This window comes from Chrysemys picta, chromosome 20, assembly GCF_011386835.1.
Source record: "Chrysemys picta bellii isolate R12L10 chromosome 20, ASM1138683v2, whole genome shotgun sequence".
Lineage (NCBI taxonomy): Eukaryota > Metazoa > Chordata > Testudines > Emydidae > Chrysemys > Chrysemys picta.
In genome coordinates this window covers 12,472,938-12,494,598 of record NC_088810.1, presented here as the reverse complement: position 1 = coordinate 12,494,598, position 21,661 = coordinate 12,472,938, and the positions used below count along the sequence as shown (strand labels likewise).

The 21,661-nt window shown below is 56.1% G+C and overlaps 1 protein-coding gene across 1 annotated transcript; it reads right to left on the bottom strand.

The window, feature by feature from the left end:
- Positions 1-4,536: 4,536 nt before the first annotated feature.
- Positions 4,537-19,493, bottom strand: PSMC4 (proteasome 26S subunit, ATPase 4). Its single transcript, XM_005313270.4, has 11 exons — positions 19,336-19,493; positions 10,241-10,339; positions 9,553-9,739; positions 9,299-9,445; positions 8,825-8,934; positions 8,405-8,498; positions 7,904-8,071; positions 7,290-7,366; positions 6,782-6,950; positions 5,564-5,619; positions 4,537-4,713 (listed from the first exon to the last, which is right to left on the bottom strand). The coding sequence occupies exons 1-11, from the start codon at positions 19,369-19,371 to the stop codon at positions 4,600-4,602; spliced, it is 1,257 nt and encodes a 418-aa protein (XP_005313327.1). The 5' UTR covers positions 19,372-19,493; the 3' UTR covers positions 4,537-4,599.
- Between the last annotated feature and the right edge of the window lie 2,168 nt (positions 19,494-21,661).

Sequence of the window (21,661 nt, the reverse complement as noted above, 5' to 3'; positions counted from 1 at the left end):
TGCTCTCTCTCCAGACTGGAGCCCCTGTGCTTTCCAGCTGGGCATCTGATATCACCTTTCCCCAAGCCCTGCCTCTGTCCATTATCTTCTATCCAGGTAAACAGGGTCGCTGGCCTCTCAGCCATCCTTTATACCCCTCTGGCTGGAACTGGCTGGTCAGGTCACCAGGGTCCTCTCTCCTCAGCCCATTGCCCTCCCACTGGCCAGAACTGGCTGTGACTCCCAAGCTGCGCCTCCAGGTCACCAATCGCTGGGGTATCCATTCTCCAGGCCATTGGCTAGGGTCCCAAGTTCCCTCGCTGGTCCTCTGTAACAACAAACTCCCTCTCCTACCACCTTGTTAAAACAGTAACACCCAGGGAAACTGCATCCCACCCCTTCTGCATGCAAATCCTTGAAAAAAAAAAAGAGAACCCCCCACTTTGTCACATGGGGCCTTTCCCCCCATGGGGCACCAGCGCTGATCCAGCCCCAGGGCAGACACTGCTTGGCTCAGGGGGCGGGGTGTGTGGAATGGGTCAGGACTGAGGTGCTTTTCCCCCCGGCACCTGTCCTGCACCTGGGGAACCCTGCTACAGCTGCTGCTCTCGCCCCAGATGGGCCAGACCCTACCTGGGACTCTCAGCTTTTGGCCTCACCTCTGGGGCTCCTGCAGCATGTCTATGGGGGGGGGGGTTTCCCATCCTGCTGAGGGGCAGCCAGACCCCACCCCTAGCCACTAAACCAGTTCCTGCCCCTGCCCAGAGACCCCCCCCAGCTTGTTTTAGCCCCTAATCCAGCTCCTGCCCAGATACCCAGAGCCCTGCCCCCCATCTTGTCCCAGACTATAATCCAGACCCTGCCCAGAGACTCCCAGGGCCCTGCTGTCCCAGCCTGGCACTTCCACTCCCCATGGGCTCAGGCCTTGTGGCTGTTTCTGCCCCCACCCCCCATTCCCAGTGCCCCATCAGGGCCCGGGCCATGGGGATCCCCCAAGGTAGCCCCCAACAGCCAGAGCAGGGGAGTGAGGATGCTCAGCATCTCGGGGCAGGTGGGTTGGATGGAGTCTGGATCCTTTGCTGGTTTATAGGCAACTGGGTGGGCTGGGCCCAAGGCCGCAGCTCGGAGGATGTCCCACCTGCAGTAGCAGTTGGCAGCATGCAGCTGGGAGATGATTAACCCAGGCAAGCAGGCAGCTTTGCAGTCTCACATGCTGTGGGGGGCAGGAAGGGGTTAAGCCCCATTCCCAACATGGTCGGCCTGGCATCTCCACCTCCACCCATAACTGCTCCTGCCCAGCAGCTTCCACACAGTCTGTTACACCCAACAACAGCTTCTTCCCTGGGCAGGGCTGGAGAGTGTGTATGAGGGCACCACTGGGGGGAAGCTCACAGCCCTGTCACAGACAGGGAATTGCTTGGGCGGGGGGAGAGCTCACAACCCTGGTGCTCACAGGGCACTGCTGGGGGAAGCTCACAGCCTGGGCATTGACATGGCACTGCAGGGTCGCGGGGGGGGGGGGGGGACTCACAGCCCTCACATTTACAGGGCACTGCTGGGGGAAGCACACAGCCCAGGTTTTCACAGGGCACTGCTGGGGAAGCTCACAGCACTGGCACTGACAGCATTGCTGGGGAGTTGGGGGGGGGGGTCAGCACTCCTGGCAGAGTGGTCTGAGCAGCTGGGTCCCGGCTGCATTGGCCCTGAGGTTTGAAGGATGGGGGGAGGCAGGAAAGGGGCTGCCCTACCTGGCTTCAAGAAAAGCCCTGGTGATGCCAGCCTGGGGCCCCTCCCAGGGCAGCAGCTGGTAGCGCGGGGCTGGGAGATGATTCACCCAGCCAGGAAGGCAGTGTTGCAGACTGACATGCTGTGGGGATTAGAGGGGGTTGAGCTCCATTCCCAGAACAATCAGCCTGCATCTCGCCCACCTCCACCCATAACTGTCCCTGCCTGGCAGCCTCCACCCAGCCTGTCACACCCAACAGCAACTCCTTCCCTGGGCAGGGCTGGGGTGTGCATATGAGGGCACTGCTAGGGGGAAGCTTACAGCCCTGGCGCTGACAAGGCACTGCTAGGAGCAAGGAATGTGTGGTGGTCCTGGACTCATTCACTAGCTGGGCAGTGGGTCGGTCACTCCAGACAGAGTGGAGGGTGTGTGTGGCTGGGTCCCAGCTACCACGGCCCTGAGCTTCGATGGATGGGGGGAGGCAGGAGAGGGGCTGGGATGTAGGGGAGAAGCATGGGAAGCACACACATAGCTGGCAGGACTGTCCCTTGAGGCCGGTGACCTGTGACCTCTGCCCAGCTCTGGAGCCTTGCCCCAGAGTGCTGGGTGGGGTGGGAGGATTGATCACAGCCTTCCAGGGAAGGACAAATTCTGCAGCGCACATGCCCTCTTGGCTTGCAGCTGGCCCCATGCAGGAGGGGGCAGCCCCCAAGAGCAAGCAGCTGCTCGCATTTCCCAGGGGTGGGTCCTGCTGCTAACAGGGTGCCCCTCCCTGGGGCCAAGGGCTCATCCTGCACGACGGGCATAAACCAGCTGGGGGGCCTGCTCCTCCCTGGCACACGCTTCTTTCTTGCTGGCTTCTTTCTCCCTGGGCCCAGGCAGGTTTAGGAGCTGGAGCCTTTGTTAACAGAGGGGAGGGGGGATTGACACTGGGTTCCGTACTCAGTTCCTCTGCCATGGAGCCAGGGCCAGCAGAGGTTCGTGCATAAGACAGATTTTGCATTTCCAGAAAAACCAAATTCCCTCCAGGGCGGATGGTGCTGAACCAGCCTACATCAAGCATTTGTAGGCAGAAGGGCCCTGGGATAGTCCAGTCCGATCTCCGAGCCAGCACAGAGGGGAATGGCACTGGCCACCCACGCACTGAACCCAGACTCAAGTTAGCCAAAAGCATTTCAGTGCTCAGGGGATCTGGGCCACGTCTGCACCACAGCACAGCTCCGTCCCAGGAGTGACACCGCCGGAGCTCTGGAACACAGACGCTTCCTGCAGCCAAAGGAGGGACGTGCCCGGCGCAGCTGTTAATCCACCTCTGAGGCTGCAATGAGGGTGCTGGATGAATTGTTCCTTCTGCTTGGCTGTCGAGCCCAGGGGTTAGGGCACCAGAGCGATGGCGCCGGGGAGGCCTCCATGGACCAGGCCTCTGCTTGCGAGCCATAGACAGAGAACAGGCAGAGCCCAGTGCCAGCTGAGACCAGCCCAAGGGACTCAAAGAACCAAAACTACATGTTTTCAAATGTTGCCAGGCTGCCTGACTCTGGCGGGTTACCTGGGGAGCCACGGAGGAAAGAAACTGGCAGGGGTGCAGCTCTGCCTCGCTGGCTGGCAGGGGGCTAGGTCTGCCTGGGGATCATGTCTACCCCATTAGCTGGCACAGGGGCAGGCCTCTAAGGTTGGCTGGCAGAGGGTCATGTCTGCCCCCTTGGCTGGCAAGGGGGCAGGTCCACCTGCCTGCTTTCTGTGGGAAGTGTTATTAGCCAGGATGGTCAGGGATGCTGCCCCATGCTCCGGGTGACCCTAAACCTCCGACTGCCAGACGGGATCGATCACTCGATAACTGGAGCACCCAGCATGGGCCACTGGCAGCAGACAGGACACTGGGCTAGCTGGACCGTAGGGCTGACCCCGTGTGGCTGCTCTGACGTGGCACCGCGGATTGCTTGCTTGGTCCCATTGGCACTTTCTGAGCCAAGCGCCTTGGCAGAAACCACACCCGTGGCTCTAACACCCAGAGTGTACAGGAGACGCTTGTCCATCACCCCTGAGCCCTACACCCCCAGCTGGGTCAGTGCCCACTCAAAGCCAGCACTCGCCTCTCCTTCCTTTGCGGAGGTCTGGGAAATATCTGCCCCCCCCCCCCCCCAGCTGCGCACGCATGGTCCCAACCAAGCCAGCAGGGATGCAACCAGTACAACAAATCATAATGGGCTCAGACCTTGCACCCCCCACTGCTGGGGGGAAGAGGGCTGGGGAACTCAGGCTAAGAGCCCCAGTGCTTGGGGAGAGGGGTCTGTGGGGCCAGGGAATACAGGGCAGAAGCCCGGTTGGTGGCGGTGGGGAGGAGGCTGGGATCTGGGGAACATGAACCGGGAGCCCCAGGGCTGTGGGTCTGGGGAACAGACCATATGGTACAACCCTGGCCTGGGCCCTCAGGGCTTCTCCAGCTGGTCCCTCTCTGCTCCCAGTATAGGCCTGGCCGTAGGCAGCGTTCCCAGCCCATTGCAGCCAGAGCCAGCTCTGCCCCCAGCATTGGGCAGGGGAGCTATGGGGGCAGCAGCTGCTATAGTGAAAGCCAGGACAGCACCTGCCTAGGACAGTTGGCCCCTTCGCTCTACCCCCCACCTGCCACCTCCAATCAGAGATTGGGGGCTGCCATGCAGCACGGGAGGGGGGGGGGGGGGCTGGTGGGAGCTGTCCAGGCTGCAGGGACAGACCCCTGCACTCCCCCACAGGTGTAGGGCTGGGAAAGGGAGTGGTGGGATGTTCGCCTGCTCCACACTCCCCCCAGGGCCCTGGGTCAGGCCACAAGGACAGATACCAGCACTCCCTGCAGAGGTGTGGGGTTGGGTTTATTGCAGGGATTTCAAGCCTGCCCCACGCTCCCCCATGGCCCCTCATTTGTAGAACTCGTGCTCCTGCTCGTCCTTCTTGATAACTGTCTTGTACGCCTTCTCGAAGTCCTTGGCCAGGACGATGTAGCGGTTCTCCCGCACAGCCAGCATGCCGCCCTGTGCATACGGAGACACGTGTGAGGGGGCGCGGGTGGACGCAGTCACCCCCCAACCCTGTGCACACATGTGGGGATGCCGCTGCCAGGCACAGTAACCCCCACAACCCTGCCCTGTGCACACGGGGACATGTGAGAGGGGGCGACGCCAGGCGCAGTGACCTCCCCATTCTGCCCTGTGCACACGCATGGGGATGCTGCCACCGGGCCTAGTGACCCCCACATCCTGCCCTGTGCACACATGTGGGGATGCCGCCGCCAGGCACAGTAACCCCCCAACTGCCCTGTGCACACGGGGACATGTGAGAGGGGGCGATGCCAGGCGCAGTGACCCCTGACCACCATGTGCACGTGCATAGGGTGGTGACGCTGGACACAGCGGCCCCCCACCCCACCCTGTGCACACGGATGAGGAGGGGGACGCCAGGCGCAGTGACCATCCCCAATCCTGCCCTGTGCACAATGGGCATATGCGTGGGAGGGGGGTGGTTCTGAGCACAGTGACCCCTCCTGCACATACAGGCATGTGTGTGGGGGGGCATGACACTGGGTGCAGTGACACCCACCCATCCCATCATGTGCATACATGTGTGTGTGTGTGTGTGTGGGGGGGGATGATGCCAGGCACAGTGCCCCCCCACCCCATGCACATGTGCACAGCAGCAGAGGACCCCGTAATCTCAGAGTCAGGGTTCCTTCAGCCTGCCACGCGGGGGTCCTGCTGGCTTGGGGGAGCAGTGGGGGATCCCCAGAAAAGGAGCAGGTCACAACACACACACCGCCACCCTCAGATATTACAGCCTGGGGCAGCCAGGTGCCCTGCCCCATGACCCCCAGCCCCCCACACTCACCTCCTGGCAGATGGAGTTGATGTCGGCACCTGAGATCTTATCCGGCCGGGCCACATCTAGGGAGGAGTGAGGGAAATGTCTGCACAGCAGTTGAGCTGGACCATGGTGAGAGGGCCCCTGGGAGCCCCTGCCACCCCGACTCCTCCCCCACACACCAGGAGACCAGAGAGGCTACCAGGGCACTGTGGAGGGGGACCCTGATGGGCTTCTCCCAACCTAGGAGCAGGCGGGCTCCTCTGCCCCCTGCAGGGACACCAGCTCCCCAGAGGGATGGGATCAAGCTCGAGGGCCTGTGAGGCTCCTGGGTGGGCTGGGGGGAAGGGGGCAGATCAGCATGGTGACAAGCCCAGAGGACTCAGACAGGAGGAGCGGGCATGTTGGAGGCTAGAGTCAGAGGATGTATCTTTTGGCAAGTGCCCCCCCAACCCTTTCTGGACCCTGTGGATCTGGAGGCATAGGGAGGAGCCAGCTTCACCCCATCCCCCCGCTCCTGAGCGGAACCAGACAGCACTGGCTCAGCTATGCCAGGTTCCCCCTGCGAGTCCTGGGCCCTCCTGACTCATTACTTTGGCCTGCGGCCTGAGCCAGGCCCAACCCCCTGCACTGTGGGCTGGTGTCCATCTGCCTGCTCTCGATGAACCAACCAGTCCATATGCTGAGCCGGACACTGCCCAGCAGGAGGCAGCCCCCGCCATCCCCTCTCCTGGTACTCTCCCTGTCCAGCTGCGTGTCAGAGGGGAACAGGACGGCTCCCAGCTGCCATGCCAGCCGCTGGGGCCTGACCCCACCCTGACCCCAGCCCTGGAGGTGGCCCAGGGAGAGGAGGGGTTCTTGGGTCAGTGCACCCCCTGCACTCTCCGGCCTGTGTGTGTGACACGGAGTGAGTGGGGCAGAGCTGTAGCCTAGGTCACTGGGTCAACCCCTTGTGGGGCAGCACAGGGCTGACTGGCACCTTCTTATGAGCTGGGCCCAAGACACCCCTTCCTCAGTGCTGGGCACCCAGTGGGACGCAGCTTCCCCCCCATGCCAGCCAATGGGATGCAGCCTCCCCGCCGTGCACCCCCATGCCAGCCAGCAGGACGCAGCCTCCCCCCTGTGCTAGGCACCCAGCGGGACGCAGCCTCTCTGCCATGCCCCCCACTGCATGCTGGGCACCCAGCGGGGCAGTCTTCCTGCTGTGCCACCCCTCCCCCCCGTGCCGGTCTCCAGGCAGGATACAGTCCTCCAGGTCCACCTCCTCGGACAGGTTCATCTTGCTGGTGATGGTGGAGAAGATGAGGCGCTTCTGGCGCCGGTCGGGCAGGGGGAACTCGATCTTGCGGTCAAGGCGGCCAGGCCGCAGCAGGGCGGGGTCCAGCGTGTCTGCCCGGTTTGTGGCCATGATCACCTGGAGGACCGGAGCGCATGATCACCCCTCTGCCCATCCCCAATAGGGAGACTCAGCCCCCTGAGCCCCGCCCCCTCCAGCCTTGCTGAGACAGCAGTGCCCCATCCAGCCCCCAACCCCTTCCAGCCTTGCTGGGACTGCAGTGCCCCATCCCCTCCCCGACACACACACTCCCTCCGGCCTCACTAGGACAGCTGTACCCCATTCCCCCCACACCCCTCCAGCCTGGCTGGGACAGCAGCGCCCCTATCCCCATTCAGCCCCCCCACCTCCCACAGCCTCTGGGAGCTGGCACAGCAATGCCCATCACTCCACATCCCAGCCCCTGCTCTTCCGCACCTTGACGTTGACGTTCTGGTCAAAGCCGTCCATCTGGTTGAGCAGCTCCAGCAGGATGCGCTGCACCTCCCTGTCAGCTGGTGAGAGGGGCACAGCCTGGTGAGCGGGGCACCTGGAGAGCCAGCACAGGGCACAGACACCCCTGCCCCCACATTATCTACCCCCTCCCCTACCCACCCCACCTCCTTCCCTCCAGCCCCTCCACCCCTTATCCCCTCCCCTCAATCGCCTGCCACTATTGTCCCCGCCCCATGCACCTCGGCTCTGCCCAGCACTGCCACCCCACAGTTGCACATCTCCGCCACTACCCCCAACCCTACTGCCCCAACCTCCCTCGCAATCCCCACAGACCTGCCCACTCCCCACCCCACTGCCCACCATGGGACTGGCCAGAACCTGAGGAGTGAGGGGCTCGCCCAAGTGTAACACTGACATCTACAAGGAGGGGGGTGAGGGCTGCAGCTCTCTGCTCCCCCCGCCTGCTGGGACTTGGGTCCAGTGTCCTAGAGGGGAGAGGCCCCATATCCCATTCCCGCTCCCCTGAGCCAGCCCTGGGGCCAGACAGGAGATTGCGCCCCCAGAGGGGCGGGCCCAGTGCCCCACCTCCAGCTCACCCCCTGTCTGGGCGTCAAAGCGCTTGGTGGCGATGGCGTCAATCTCGTCTATGAAGATGATGGCGGGCGCGTTCTCCTTGGCCAGCCTGAAGACGTCCCGCACCATGCGCGGCCCCTCACCCAGGTACTTCTGCACAAACTCCGAGCCCACCACGCGGATGAAGGCAGCTGGACAGATGGGCAGACAGCATTAGTGCCCAGCTCCCCTGCAGGGCAGCAGCCCACCTCCAGCCCTGGCCGTGACAGATGCCCCCCATGGGACAGGCACTCCCTGGGACAACCCACAGGCTTCCAGTGCCACACAACCCTGGCACCAGTCCCTGGCACCTGCAGCACCAACCCTCCTGGGCACAAAGCCGGAGCCTTTCCAGACCTTGAGCCGGGACCACAGGTCGCCTGGTACCTTTGCGCTATAGAACCCAGGCATCCTTGACAGACTCCCATGGTACCAGCTGGGCATTGGTGCTCCCCCTTCTCCCTGCAGTCCAGCACCCTGCTCACCTGTGGTGTGATGGGCCACGGCTTTGGCCAGCATAGTCTTCCCACAGCCGGGGGGGCCATACATCAGGACGCCGCGTGGGGGGTCAATGCCAATCTGAGGGGGACAGAGGGGGTTACTGGGGGCTCCCCCATCCCGCCCTTGAGGAGCCCAGGAAGCTGGTGGGCTGGGGTCCTGACACCAGTCACATCCGGTGCAGCCCAGAGTTCTGTGCCTCTCCTGATCTGACTGACTTGCCAACCCCAGCCCAGCCCCCGAGTGCACAGCCCTGAGGCCCCCAGGAGCCCTCCCAGCTGCAGGGCACAGTGAGACGAGCGCCCACGCTCGGCCTGCAGGATGAAGCTCAGCTCCAGCGCAGGGCACAGGCACCCAGGATGTAGTCCCAGCCAGCCCAGTCTCGCCCCCATCCCACACACACTCACCTGCTTGTAGAGCTCAAAGTGGGTGAGGGGCAGCTCCACGGCCTCCCTCACCTCCTGCTTCTGGATGTCCATCCCGCCGATGTCAGCGTACATCACGTCTGGTTTCTGATCTGTGGGCAGAAACTAGGGCTGAGCCCAGCATGCCTAGGGGACCCATGCCTCCCCTACCCAGCACAGCCAGGGGACCTCCGCTCCCCACAAAACCTACACCCCCTGCACGCACAGCACACCTAGGGGACCCCCACCCCCCCTATCCAGCACAGCCAGGGGACCCCCACCCCCCCTGTCCAGCACTCCCCTGCATGCCCAGCATGGGCGTGAGACCCCTGTACGCCCATGGGACTGCCGCCGCCCACACGCCCGTGGGACCCTCAGCTGCCCAGCACAGCTGGGAGACCTCCGTCCCCATAGGCACTGGGCACGCTGCTCCCTGTGACACCGGCTGCCCCTGGGGCTGGCGCAGGGAGCACCCACCTGATGTCAGCATCATAATGCTGCTGTCAGCCTCGGGTGGCAGCACATCCACCAGCGCGTTGCTGTGCTTGTGCAGGGCCACCGAAGCGTTGGGCTTCAGCAGCTCCCGGTCAATGGTGCTCAGGATCCGCACATAGTAATTGGAGCCTGTGGGTGAGAGGCAGACGGGGGTAAGCCAGGCAAAGCCGGGGGCTGGACCCCTGTGCACAGTTCCCCTCTCCCATAATCCCCTTCCTCCAGCCCCCCAGCTGCACCTGTGGTAGAGCCCACAATGGCCGTGTTCTGGTCCACGGCCTCCAGGAACTGGCCGATGACCAGCGGGATGCTCTGGATGCGCTTCACCTCCTCCTGCGCGTGCAAGAACTCCTTCTTCAGGTTCTTCTGCTCATCCTTGATGTACTCCTCCTGCACCTCCAGGAACTCCAGCTCCTGCTGCAGCTTCTATGGACGGACAGACAGACAGACAGACAGCCCCTCCTCCCTGCTCTGCTCAGGTGCCTGCAGTAGCTGCTAGAGGAAATGGCTCCACAGCCACGGGTCGGGCACCAGGCAGCTCCCCGCTCAGCACTGTGGCTGGGTGCCCTGCAGGGAATTGAGCTTCCAGGGGCACTGTGCAGCAGAGAGGAATGGGACTGGAAGAACCAAACCCACCGGAGGTTACTGGGACCCAGATCTCCCAAGTCCCTGATCTCATGACCCTGGTCAGAAGTGTCATCAGATCCCAACTCCGGGCCAAGGGCACATGCTGCCCCCACCTCGGGGCCTGTCATCCCAGCCTACCACCCACAGCTCCCGCCGAGGGCATCCCCTTGAGGGCCTGCCGTCCTAGCACCCCTATCCCCACCATCCGGTCCTAGGGCTGCTCCCACCCTAGGGCCTGCCCTCCCCACACACCTCCCATCCAAGGGCAACCCTCTCCCGCCACCCCAGCCCCCAGCTCACCTTGTAGCGGCTGTAGAGATCCTCCAGGTCCTCAGGCTCCGGGGCAAGGAAGGACAGGCCAGTCTGGGGCCTGGAGATAGCCAGCGCAGGGAGCTCATCCTAGGACAGCCACAGATAGGCAGGGTGAGAGCTGGACACCCCAGAGTGCCATGACCGCAGCTCAGGGGAGGGGTGAAGCTCCCTCTGAGCAGCGAAGGTCTTGCATCCGATCTGATCCCACCCAGCTGCCAGGGAGCCAAGAACCAGGGCCCTGAGCCCAGCTGGGCAACAAGAGTCAGACACTCCCATCCCCCCCCCCCCCATCACATAGGGATGGGGGGAACGAAGGGACTAGAGGGACACCAGAGATTTTCTGACCAATTTGAACGAATTCAAATCACCCGGGCCAGATGCTAGTCACCCGAGGGTGCTGAAAGAATTAGCTGAAGAAATATCAGAGCCACTGGTGATAGCATTTGTAAATTAATGGATGACAGGAGAGGTTCTGGAACACTGGAGAAGGGCGAACGCAGTGTCCATATTTAAAAAGGGGGAAAAGGAGGAGCCAGGGAACTATAGACCACTCAGCCTGGCCTCAATACCTGGGAAGGTACTAGAGCAATGTATGAAACATTCCATTTGTGAACACCTGGAGAATGAAGGGGTGATCACCAGCAGCCAGCATGGATTTACCAAGAACAAATCACACCAAAACAGCTTGATTTCCTTCTTTGACAGGATTTGGTGGATAGGAGGAATGCAGTGGAAATAATATACCTGGACTTCAGCAAGGCTTTTGATTAGGGCTGTCAAGCAATTAAAAAAATTAATTGTGATTAATCGTGCTGTTAAATAAAATAATAATAATAATAGAATACCATTTATTTAAATACTTTTGGGTGTTTTTTACATTTTCAAATATATTGATTTCAATTACACTACAGACTGCAAAGTGTATAGTGCTCACTTTATTTTTATTACAAATATTTGCACTGTAATAAACAAGAAATATCTTTCAATTCACCTAATACAAGTAGTGTAGTGTAGTGTAATCTCTTTATCATGAAAGTTGAAGTTACAAATATAGAATTATGTACAAAAAAACCTGCATTCAAAAATAAAACTATATAAAACTTTAGAGCCTACACGTTCACTCAGTCCTACTTCTTGTTCAGCCAATCGCTCCAACAGACAAGATTGTTTACATTTGCAGGATTTAATGCTGCCCATTTCTTGTTTACAATGTCACCTGAAAGTGAGAACTGGCATTGGCCTGGCACTTTGTAGCCAGCGTCGCAAGATATTTACGTGCCAGATGTGCTAAAGTTCACATGTCCCTTCATGCTTCGACCACCATTCCAGAGGACACGCATCCATGCTTATGGCGGGTTCTGCTTGATAACGATCCAAAGCAGTGCGAACTGATGCATGTTCATTTTCATCATCTGAGTCAGATGCCACCAGGAGAAAGCTGATTTTCTTTTTGGTGGTTCGAGTTCTGTAGTTTCTGCATTGGAGTGTGGCTCTTTTAAGACTTCTGAAAGCATGCTCCACACCTCGTCCCTCTCAAATCTTGGAAGGCAAGTTCAGATTCTTAAACCTTGGGTCAAGTGCTGTAGCTATCTTTAGAAATCTCACATTGGTACCTTCTTTGCATTTTGTCAAATCTGCAGTGAAAGTGTTCTTAAAACGAACAACATGTGCTGGGTCATCATCTGAGACTGGCATAACACGAAATATATGACAGAAAGCGGGTAAAACAGAACAGGAGACAAAACTCTCCTCCAAGGAGCTGAGTCACAAATTTAATTAATGCTTTTTTTTTTTTTTTTTTTTTTAAAAACAAGCATCATCAGCATGGAAGCATGACCTCTGGAATGGTGGTAGAAGCATGAAGGGGCATACAAATGTTTAGTATATCTGGCACGTAAATACCTTGCAATAATGACAGCTACAAAAGTGCCATGCGAACACCTGCTCTCACTTTCAGTCAACATTGTAAATGAGAAGCTGGCAGCTTTATTGCCCGTAAATGTAAACAAACTTGCTTGTCTTAGCAATTGGCTGAACAAGAAGTAGAACTCAGTGAACTTGTAAGCTCTAAAGTTTTACATTGTTTTGTTTTTTAGTGCAGTTGTGTAACAAAAAACCCCCGCAAGTTGCACTTTCATGATAAAGAAATTGCACTGCAGTACTTGTATGAGGTGAATTGAAAAATCCTATTTCTTTTGTTTATAATTTTTATACTGCAAATATTTGTAACAAAAATAATATAAAGTGAGTATGGTATACTTTGTATTTTGTGTTGTAATTGAAATCAATATATTTGAAAATGTAGAAAAAACATCCAAAAATATTTAAATAAATTTCAATTGGTATTCTTTGTTTAACAATGTGATTAAAACTGCAATTAATCACAATTAATTTTTTTAGTTAATTGTGTGAGTTAACACAGTCCCACATGACAGTCTGATAAGTAAGCTGGAGAAATGCAGGCTCGATAGAACTACCATTGAGTGGATCCATAATTGGTTAAACAACTGCAAACAAAGAGTAACTATTAATGGAACCATGTCAGATGGGAAGGAGGTATCAAGTGGGGTTCCAGAGGGATCTGTTCTGGGTCCAGTGTTTAACAGCTTTATTAATGACTCAGAAGTAGAAATAGAGAGCATACTGATCAAATCTGCAGATGACACAAAGTGGAGGTGGGTGGGGGTGGAGGTTTGCAAACACTGGAGGATAGAGCTAAAATTCAGAGGGATCTTGATAAATTGGAGAATTGGGCTATAGGCAACAAAATGAAATTCAATAAAGACAAATGTCAGGTGCTACACTTAGGGAAGAAAATCCAAATGCACACATACAGAATGGGGGATTACTGGCTTGGCAGCAGCATTGCTGAGAAGAATCTGGGAGCTGTGGTGGATCACAACAACATGAATCAGCAATGCAATGTGGTTGCAAAAAAAAGCAAATGCAATTTTGGGTTGCATTAACAGATGCCCAGCATGTAAGTCATGGGAGGTAACAGTACCACTCTACTTGGTGCTGGTTAGGCCTCAGCTGGAGTACTGTGTTCAGTTTTGGTCACCAATGTATAGAAAGGATGTAGAGAAACTGGAAATGATCCAGAGGTGAGCGACAAAGATGATCAAAGAGATGGACTGCAAACCATCTGAGCAAAGGCTGAAGGAATGGGTAGATGTAGTTTGGAAAAGAGGAAATTAAGGGGGGTGGGGGGGGGGGACATGATAGTGGTCTTCAACTACTTGAAAGGCTGCCATAAAAAAAGATGGAGAACAGTTGCTCTCTCTTGCCATGGAGGGCAGGACAAGAGGCAACGGGTTCAAACTACAGCACAGTAGATTTATATTAAATCTGAAGAAAAACTTCCTAACAGTAAAAAACAGTGGGACAATGGAACAGACACCTAGGGAAGTTGTGGAAGTTCCTTCACTGGAGGTTTTCCAAAGGAGGCTGGAGCCATCTGTCTGGGATGGTTTAGACACAACAAATCCTGCATCCTGGCAGGTGCTTAGACTAGATGACCCCTGCGGTCCCTTCTAGCCCTATGAGTCTAGATAGGTCAAATAGCAGAGAGAAATAGGAGTAAGGCCTAGTGGTTAGTGCAGAACTCCTGGGTTCTACCCCTGGCTCGGAAGGGGATATAGTGGTTAGAGCAGGGAGGCTGTGAATCAGAACAGATAAAAATTTATTTTTAATTAGTTTTTCAAAATCTAAATTGGATTTTTTATTTAAGTTAAATTCCGGTTAAGAAAAATAAATCAATTTTAAAATAAATTTGAAATAAACATCTTATGTTATGTCCTAAATTTACTATAATCTATTGAAATAATTGAATTACAATTATCCAATGTTAAGCCGTACACGTTTGCTGATATAGTCTATAGAACAGTTGTTTTCAAACTTTTTTTCTAGTGACCTAGTTGAAGAAAACTGTTGATGCCTGCGACCCAAAGGAGTTGGGAATGAGGGAGGGGCTCAGGGCTGGGACAGAGGGTTGGGGTGCAGGGGTAAGGGCTGCAGAGTGGGGCTGGGAATGAGGGGTTCAGGTTGTGGGAGGGGGCTCTGGGCTGGGTCTTGGGGTGCAGGAGGGGGCCAGGGCTCTAGGCTGGGGGTGCAGGCTCTGGGCTGGGGATGAGGGGTTTGGTGCAGGAGGGGGCTCAGGGCTGGGCCAGGGGGTTGGGGTGCAGGAGGAGCTTAGGGCTCTGGGATGAGGCCAGGGATGAGGGATTTGGGGTGCAGGAAGGGGCTCCAGGTTTGGGGGGCTCAAGGCTGGAGATTGGGGCATGGGGTTACCACAAATGGCTCCCAGATGGCTTCCTGCCTATCCTGGCACCGTGGACCGTGCTGTGCCCCGGAAACAGCCAGTAGCAGGTCTGGTTCCTAAGTGGAGGCACACAAGCCTGCCTAGGAGCCGGACCTGCTGCTGGCCACTTCCAGGGCACAGCGCAGTGTCAGAACAGGTAGCGAGTAACCTGCCTTAGCCGGGCAGCACCGCCGACAGGACTTTTAACAGAGAAGGTTCAAGGTCTGGAGAAACAAGTATTGACCCTGCGTTGCATAAGAGAAAATGAAGATTTCCTGGACAGACGTCTGGATATGCTTCTACGGGCACAACATTCTGAAGAATCGGAGTAGGCTGCACAGCGGGGACAGAAGGATGGTGAAGAAATTTGGCAGCATGTCACCTCCAGAAGAAGCAAGAGGAGCGTCCATGTACCAGCAATGCAGATACAGGTGAGTAACCGTTTTCATGTTCTTTCCACAGGTACTAATGTGGAGAGTGGACTAGATGATACATCTGAGGGAAGGGGGCAGAAGGAGACTCCACCGATTGGAAGGCATGAGATGCCCTGTCCTAGGGATGGGGGTTCCATGATCACTGCTGCCAAGAGAAGGAGGTGGGTGGAGGTGGTTGGGGACTTCCTCCTCAGGGGGACTGAGTCATTTATCTGTCGTCCCACCGGGAAAACCGAGAAGTGTGCTGGGAGCTAGGATTCACGATGTGACGGAGAGACTGCCGAGACTCATCAAGCCCTTGGATCACTACCCCTTCCTACTTCTCCACATGGGCACCAATGATACTGCCAAGAATGACCTTGAGCGGATCACTGCAGACTATGTGGCTCTGGGAAGAAGGATAAAGGAGTTTGAGGCGCAAGTGGTGTTCTCAGTCCATCCTCCCTGTGGAAGGAAAAGACCAGGGTAGACACCGTCAAATCGTGGAGGTCAACGAATGGCTATGCAGGTGGTGTTGGAGAGATGGATTTTTGACCATGGGATGGTGTTCCAAGAAGGACGAGTGCTAGGCAGAGACAGGCTCCACCTAACAAAGAGAGGGAAGAGCATCTTTGCAAGCAGGCTGGCTGACCTAGTGAGGAGGGCTTTAAACTAGGTTCTCACTGGGGGAAGGATACCAAAGCCCTGTGGTAAGTGGGATACTGGGAGGAAGCACGAGCAGGAGAGCGCAAGAGGGGAGGACTCCTGCCTCATACTGAGAAAGCGGGAAAGAGTTATCTTAAGTGCCTATACACAAATGCAAGAAACCTGGGAAACAAGCAGGGAGAACTGGAAGTCCTGTCACAGTCAAGAAACTATGATGTGATTGGAATAACAGACTTGGTGGGATAACTCACATGACTGGAGTACTGTCATGGATGGATATAAACTGTTCAGGAAAGACAGGCAGGGCAAAAAATGTGGGGGAGTTGCATTGTATGTAAGAGAGCAGTATGACTGCTCAGAGCTCCGGTATGAAACTGCAGAAAAACCTGAGTCTCTCTGGATTAAGTTTAGAAGTGGGAGAAACAAAGGTGCTGTCGTGGTGGGAGTCTGCTATAGACCACCAGACCAGGGGGATGAGGTGGACGAGGCTTTCTTTCAGCAACTAACAGATATTACTAAATCACAGGCCCTGGTTCTCATGGGGGACTTCAAATCACCCTGCTATCTGCTGGGAGAGCAATACAGCGGTGCACAGACAATCCAGGAAGTTTTTGGAAAGTGTAGGGGACAATTTCCTGGTGCAAGTGCTAGAGGAACCAACTAGGCGCAGAGCTCTTCTTGACCTGATGCTCACAAACAAGGAAGAATTAGTAGGGGAAGCAAAAGTAGATGGGAACCTGGGAGGCAGTGACCATGAGATGGTCAAGTTCAGGATCCTGACACAAGGGAGGATAACATGAGGGGGAAAGGAGTCCAGGAGAGCTGGCTGTATTTTAAAGAATCCTTATTGAGGTTGCAGGAACAAACCATCCCGATGTGTAGAAAGAATAGTAAATATGGCAGGCGACCAGCTTGGCTTAACAGTGAAATCCTTGCTGACCTTAAATGCAAAAAAGAAACTTACAAGAAATGGAAGCTTGGACAAATGACCAGGGAGGAGTATAAAAATATTGCTCGGGCATGCAGGAGTGAAATCAGGAAGGCCAAATTACACTTGGAGTTGCAGCTAGCAAGAGCTGTTAAGAGTAACAAGAAGGATTTCTTCAGGTATGTTAGCAACAAGAAGGTGGTCAAGGAAAATGTGGGCCCCTTATTGAACGAGGGAGGCAACCTAGTGACAGAGAATGTGGAAAAAGCTAATGTACTCAATGCTTTTTCTGCCTCTGTCTTCACGAACAAGGTCAGCTCCCAGACTACTGCACTGGGCAGCACAGCATGGGGAGGAGGTGACCAGCCCTCTGTGGAGAAAGAAGTGGTTCAGGACTATTTAGAAAAGCTGGATGAGCACAAGTCCATGGGGCCGGATGCACTGCATCCGAGGGTGCTAAAGGAGTTGGCGGATGTGATTGTGGAGCCATTGGCCATCATCTTTGAAAACTCATGGCGATCGGGGGAGATCCCGGATGACTGGAAAAAGGCTAATGTAGTGCCCATCTTTAAAAAAGGGAAGGAGGAGGATCCGGAGAACTACAGGCCAGTCAACCTCACCTCAGTCCCTGGAAAAATCATGGAGCAGGTCCTCAAGGAATCAATTCTGAAGCACTTAGAGGAGAGGAAAGTGATCAGGAACAGTCAGCATGGATTCACTAAGCGCAAGTCATGCCTGACTAATCTAATTGCCTTCTATGATGAGATAACTGTCTCTGTGGATGAGGGGAAAGCAGTGGACGTGTTATTCCTGGACTTTAGCAAAGCTTTTGATACGGTCTCCCACAGTATTCTTGCCAGCACGTTAAAGAAGCATGGGCTGGATGAATGGACTATAAGGTGGATAGAAAGCTGGTTAGATCGTCGGGCTCAACGGGTATTGATCAATGGCTCCATGTCTAGTTGGTAGCCGGTATCAAGTGGAGTGCCCCAAAGGTCGGTCCTGGGGCCGGTTTTGTTCAATATCTTCATTAATGATCTGGAGGATGGCATGGATTGCACCCTCAGCAGGTTTGCAGATGACACTAAACTGGGAGGAGTGGTAGATATGCTGGAGGGTAGGGATACGATACAGAGGGACCTAGACAAATTAGAGGATTGGGCCAAAAGAAATCTGATGAGGTTCAACAAGGACAAGTGCAGAGTTCTGCTCTTAGGACGGAAGAATCCCATGCACTGCTACAGACTAGGGACCGAATGGCTAGGCAGCAGTTCTGCAGAAAAGGACCTAGGGGTTACAGTGAACAAGATGAGTTGACAGTGTGCCCTTGTTGCCAAGAAGGCTAACGGCATTTTGGGCTGTATAAGTAGGGGCATTGCCAGCAGATCGAGGGACGCTGTCATTCCCCTCTATTCGACATTGGTGAGGCCTCATCTGGAGTACTGTGTCCAGTTTTGGGCCCCACACTACAAGAAGGATGTGGAAAAATTGGAAAGAGTCCAGCGGAGGGCAAGAAAAATGATTAGGGGGCTGGAGCATATGACTTATGAGGAGAGGCTGAGGGAACTGGGATTGTTTAGTCTGCAGAAGAGAAGAATGAGGGGGGATTTGATAGCTGCTTTCAACTACTTGAAAGGGGGTTCCAAAGAGGATGGATCTAGACTGTTCTCAGTGGCACCCGATGACAGAACAAGGAGTAATGGTCTCATAAGAACGTAAGAGTTGCAGTGGGGGAGGTTTAGGTTGGATATTAGGAATAACTTTTTCACTAGGAGGGTGGTGAAGCACTGGAATGGGTTACCTAGGGAGGTGGTGGAATCTCCTTCCTTAGAGGTTTTTAAAGTCAGGCTTGACAAAGCCCTGGCTGGGATGATTTAATTGGCGATTGGTCCTGCTTTGAGCAGGGGGTTGGACTAGATGACCTCCTGAGGTCCCTTCCAACCCTGATATTCTGTGATTCTATGACAAGATCTATTAGCTCTAACATCTTGAAGTAGTGCACTACGCAGGACTTTTTAAATCCTGCTCCAGCTATTATGGCAGCGGGTCCATGAGACTCTACACTAGTCCTGCCCAAGGCTCTATCTTTACACTGACAGGAAACAATCAGTACAATTTACTAGCTACAGAACAGTAGCTGTTTAACAATTTCAGTAGCTGGTTATCTAGCTAAATAAACCATTTATTAACTCATCTAACTTTTAATGCAAAACGTGGTTCAATAACTCTTTCCCCCTGAGTATCCAGAATGTTTATGGTAGTTTTAGTTAATAAATAAATCTAAAATGCTGAGTTTGTACATTTCAGTGAAATTTGAATTGCCATCAAATGGGATACAAACGTATACATTAATAATCTAGAAAAGAAATGAAATATTCTCTACATACTATCATCATAAAAAAATGGAGAAACTAAGAATCTGAATAAATGCAAATTAAGCTCCCTAGTGACTCCGGGTTGGACCCTCGGCTCTGAGAGGGGAGGGAAGAAGTAGGGGAGCCCAGACTCTTAGATTCCATGCCTCGCTGGGGTGGGAGGGGGGGTGAAGAGGAGGGGAGCCCGGACTCCTGGGTCCCATGGCCGGATCGGGCGGTGGAGGTTGGGGATGGGGGAAGGAGCCCGGACTCCTGGCCAGGCCGCAGTGACTCGGCATCTCCCCAGATGCATGGCGGCCAGCCGGGCGCGCAACCCGGAGCGGGGGAACCGGAGCTAGTCCGAGCGGAGCGGGGCCGGGGATCCCTGAACCGCCCCCCGCCGGGTCCCCCTGTACCAGCACCTGGGTTTTCTCCACCAAGATCCCGATTTCCTCCATCTTCCCTCCGCCAGAGATACCTCGGGCTGCTGGGAGTTGGAGACGCTCCCCTAGGCGCGGGGGCTGCTGGGAGCCGTAGTTCCCCCGGCGCGGGGGCTGCTGGGAGCTGGAGTCCTCACCCCGACCCCGTATGGGTTTTGTCCATCCCAGCAACAAAACACGCACAGCCCCGCCCATCACCTCCGTGCACGGTTAGCAGCCCAGTGCAACGAGTCAGAGCCGGGAGCCGCCCCAGTGACAGGCCCAGGCTCTGTGCAGACTCAGGCAGTTGGCTGACACCCACAGCAGCTGCCCTCTCTCCAGGCAGTCGGTCCAGGCTCTGGCACAGAGGTGGGCAAACTACGGGACCGTCCTGCCCAGCCCCTGAGTTCCTGGCCCAGGAGCAGAGCCGGTGCAACCCATTAGGCAACCTAGGCGGTCGCCTAGGGCGCTAACATTTGGGGGGCGGCGACCGCGGCGGCCGGAACTTTGGCCGCCCCGGTCGTTGGCAGTATTTCAGGGGCGGGACCTTCCGCCGCCTAGGGCGGAAAAAAAAGCTGGTGGCCCTCTTGCCCGGGAGGCTCGCCGCCAGCCCCTCCCTAGCTGTCCCCGCTCCCCCACAGCCTCAGCTCGCTCGCTCAGCCACCGGCTCAATGCTCTGGGCGGTAGGGCTGTGAGCTCCTGGGGCAGCACAGCTGCAGAGCCCGGCCTGACCCGGTCTCTGAGCTGCGTGGTGGCAGCAGCGGCGGGGGCGTTGGATAGAGGGCCGGGGAGTTCAGGGGGGTGGTCAGGGGCGGGGGTGTGGAGGGTGGTCGGGGGGGGGGGGAACAGGGAGTTGAAAGGGGGCAGGGGTCCCCGGGGGGCATTCAGGAAGGAGCGGCAGGGGACAGGGAGAAGGGGCGGCAGGGGACAGGGAGAAGGGGTGGTTGGATGGGGTAAGGGGAGTCTGGGGGCAGTCAGGGGACAGGGAGCGGGGTGTGTGTGGATGGGGCAGGGGTGGTTGGATGGAACAGGCATCCTGGGGGGGCAGGGATGATAGGAGGTGGGGCCCGGGCCATGACCCACTCCCCTAACTAGCCCGCCATACAATTTATTAAACCCGATGCGTCCCTCAGGCCAAAAAGTTTGCCCGCCCCTGCTCTGGCAAGACTCAGGTAGCGTTGCTGACACCTGGGGCAGCTGCCCCCTGTCACGGACTCACAGGTCATGCCCACTCTTGGCCCCGTGCGGTCCCTGAGGGGAACCCCCTTCAGTGTGACAGCACTTCTCGGGGATCCACTCTCTCTCAGGGGTTAAGTCCCTCCACCTTCTGGAACCGCATCTCTCTGAACCTTAGCACATTTGTCTCTCACTGTGGGCCCCCTCAGGGAGTCCACTCGCTCTGGACCCCCGGGGCCTCCACTCCCAGAGGGAATAATGCAACCCTGATCTCTAGACTGGAGTGACTCTCAGCCAACATAAAACAGGACGGTTTATTGAGCGTCCGAACACAGCATAGGAAACTCTCAGGGCCTCAGGCCTGGCCTCCCTCAGCACAGAACATCTAAATCTCTCCTGCATCCAGGTGGGCTCTGCCTGCTCTTTCTCTCCAGCCCAGAGCCCCCCTGCTGTCCAGCTGGGCATCTGATATCACCTCCCCCAAGCCCCGCCTCCGTCCATTGTCTTCTATCCAGATAAACAGGGTCGCCTGGGCCTCCTCTCCTCTCAGCGGTCCTCTGTCCCCCTCTGGCTGGAACCGGCTGGTCCGGTCACCTGGGTTCTCTCTTCGCAGCCCATTGTCCTCCCACTGGCCAGAACCGTCTTTGACTCCCAAGCTGGGCCCCCCGGTCACCAGGTCACCAGTCGCTGGGGTATCCATTCTCCGGGCCATTGGCTGGGGTTCCAAGTTCCCTCGCTGGTCCTCTGTAACAACAAACGCCCTCTCCCATCATCTCGTTAAACCAGTAACACCCACAGAAACTGCGTCCCACCCACACTGCATGCAAACCATTTTAAAAAACAAGAAACCCCCCCACTTCATCACATCTCTCCTCCCTTCGAGTCTGAACTGAGCGGGGTCACTTAGCCAGTGACCTGGGGAAGTTCATGGCCCCCGCCCCGTGACAAAGCAGTGGCTATAACATTGGCACTCCCCCTCACATGGACCACCTCCATGTCATAACCCTGGAGGAGCAGGCTCCATCTCCACAGCTTGGTATTAACCCCTTTAATTTGGTGCCGCCATGTCAGGGGCGAAAGGTCAGTGTACACAGTGAAGCGCTGCCCAAATAGATATGGCTGCAGCTTTTTAACGGCCCACACCATGGCCAGG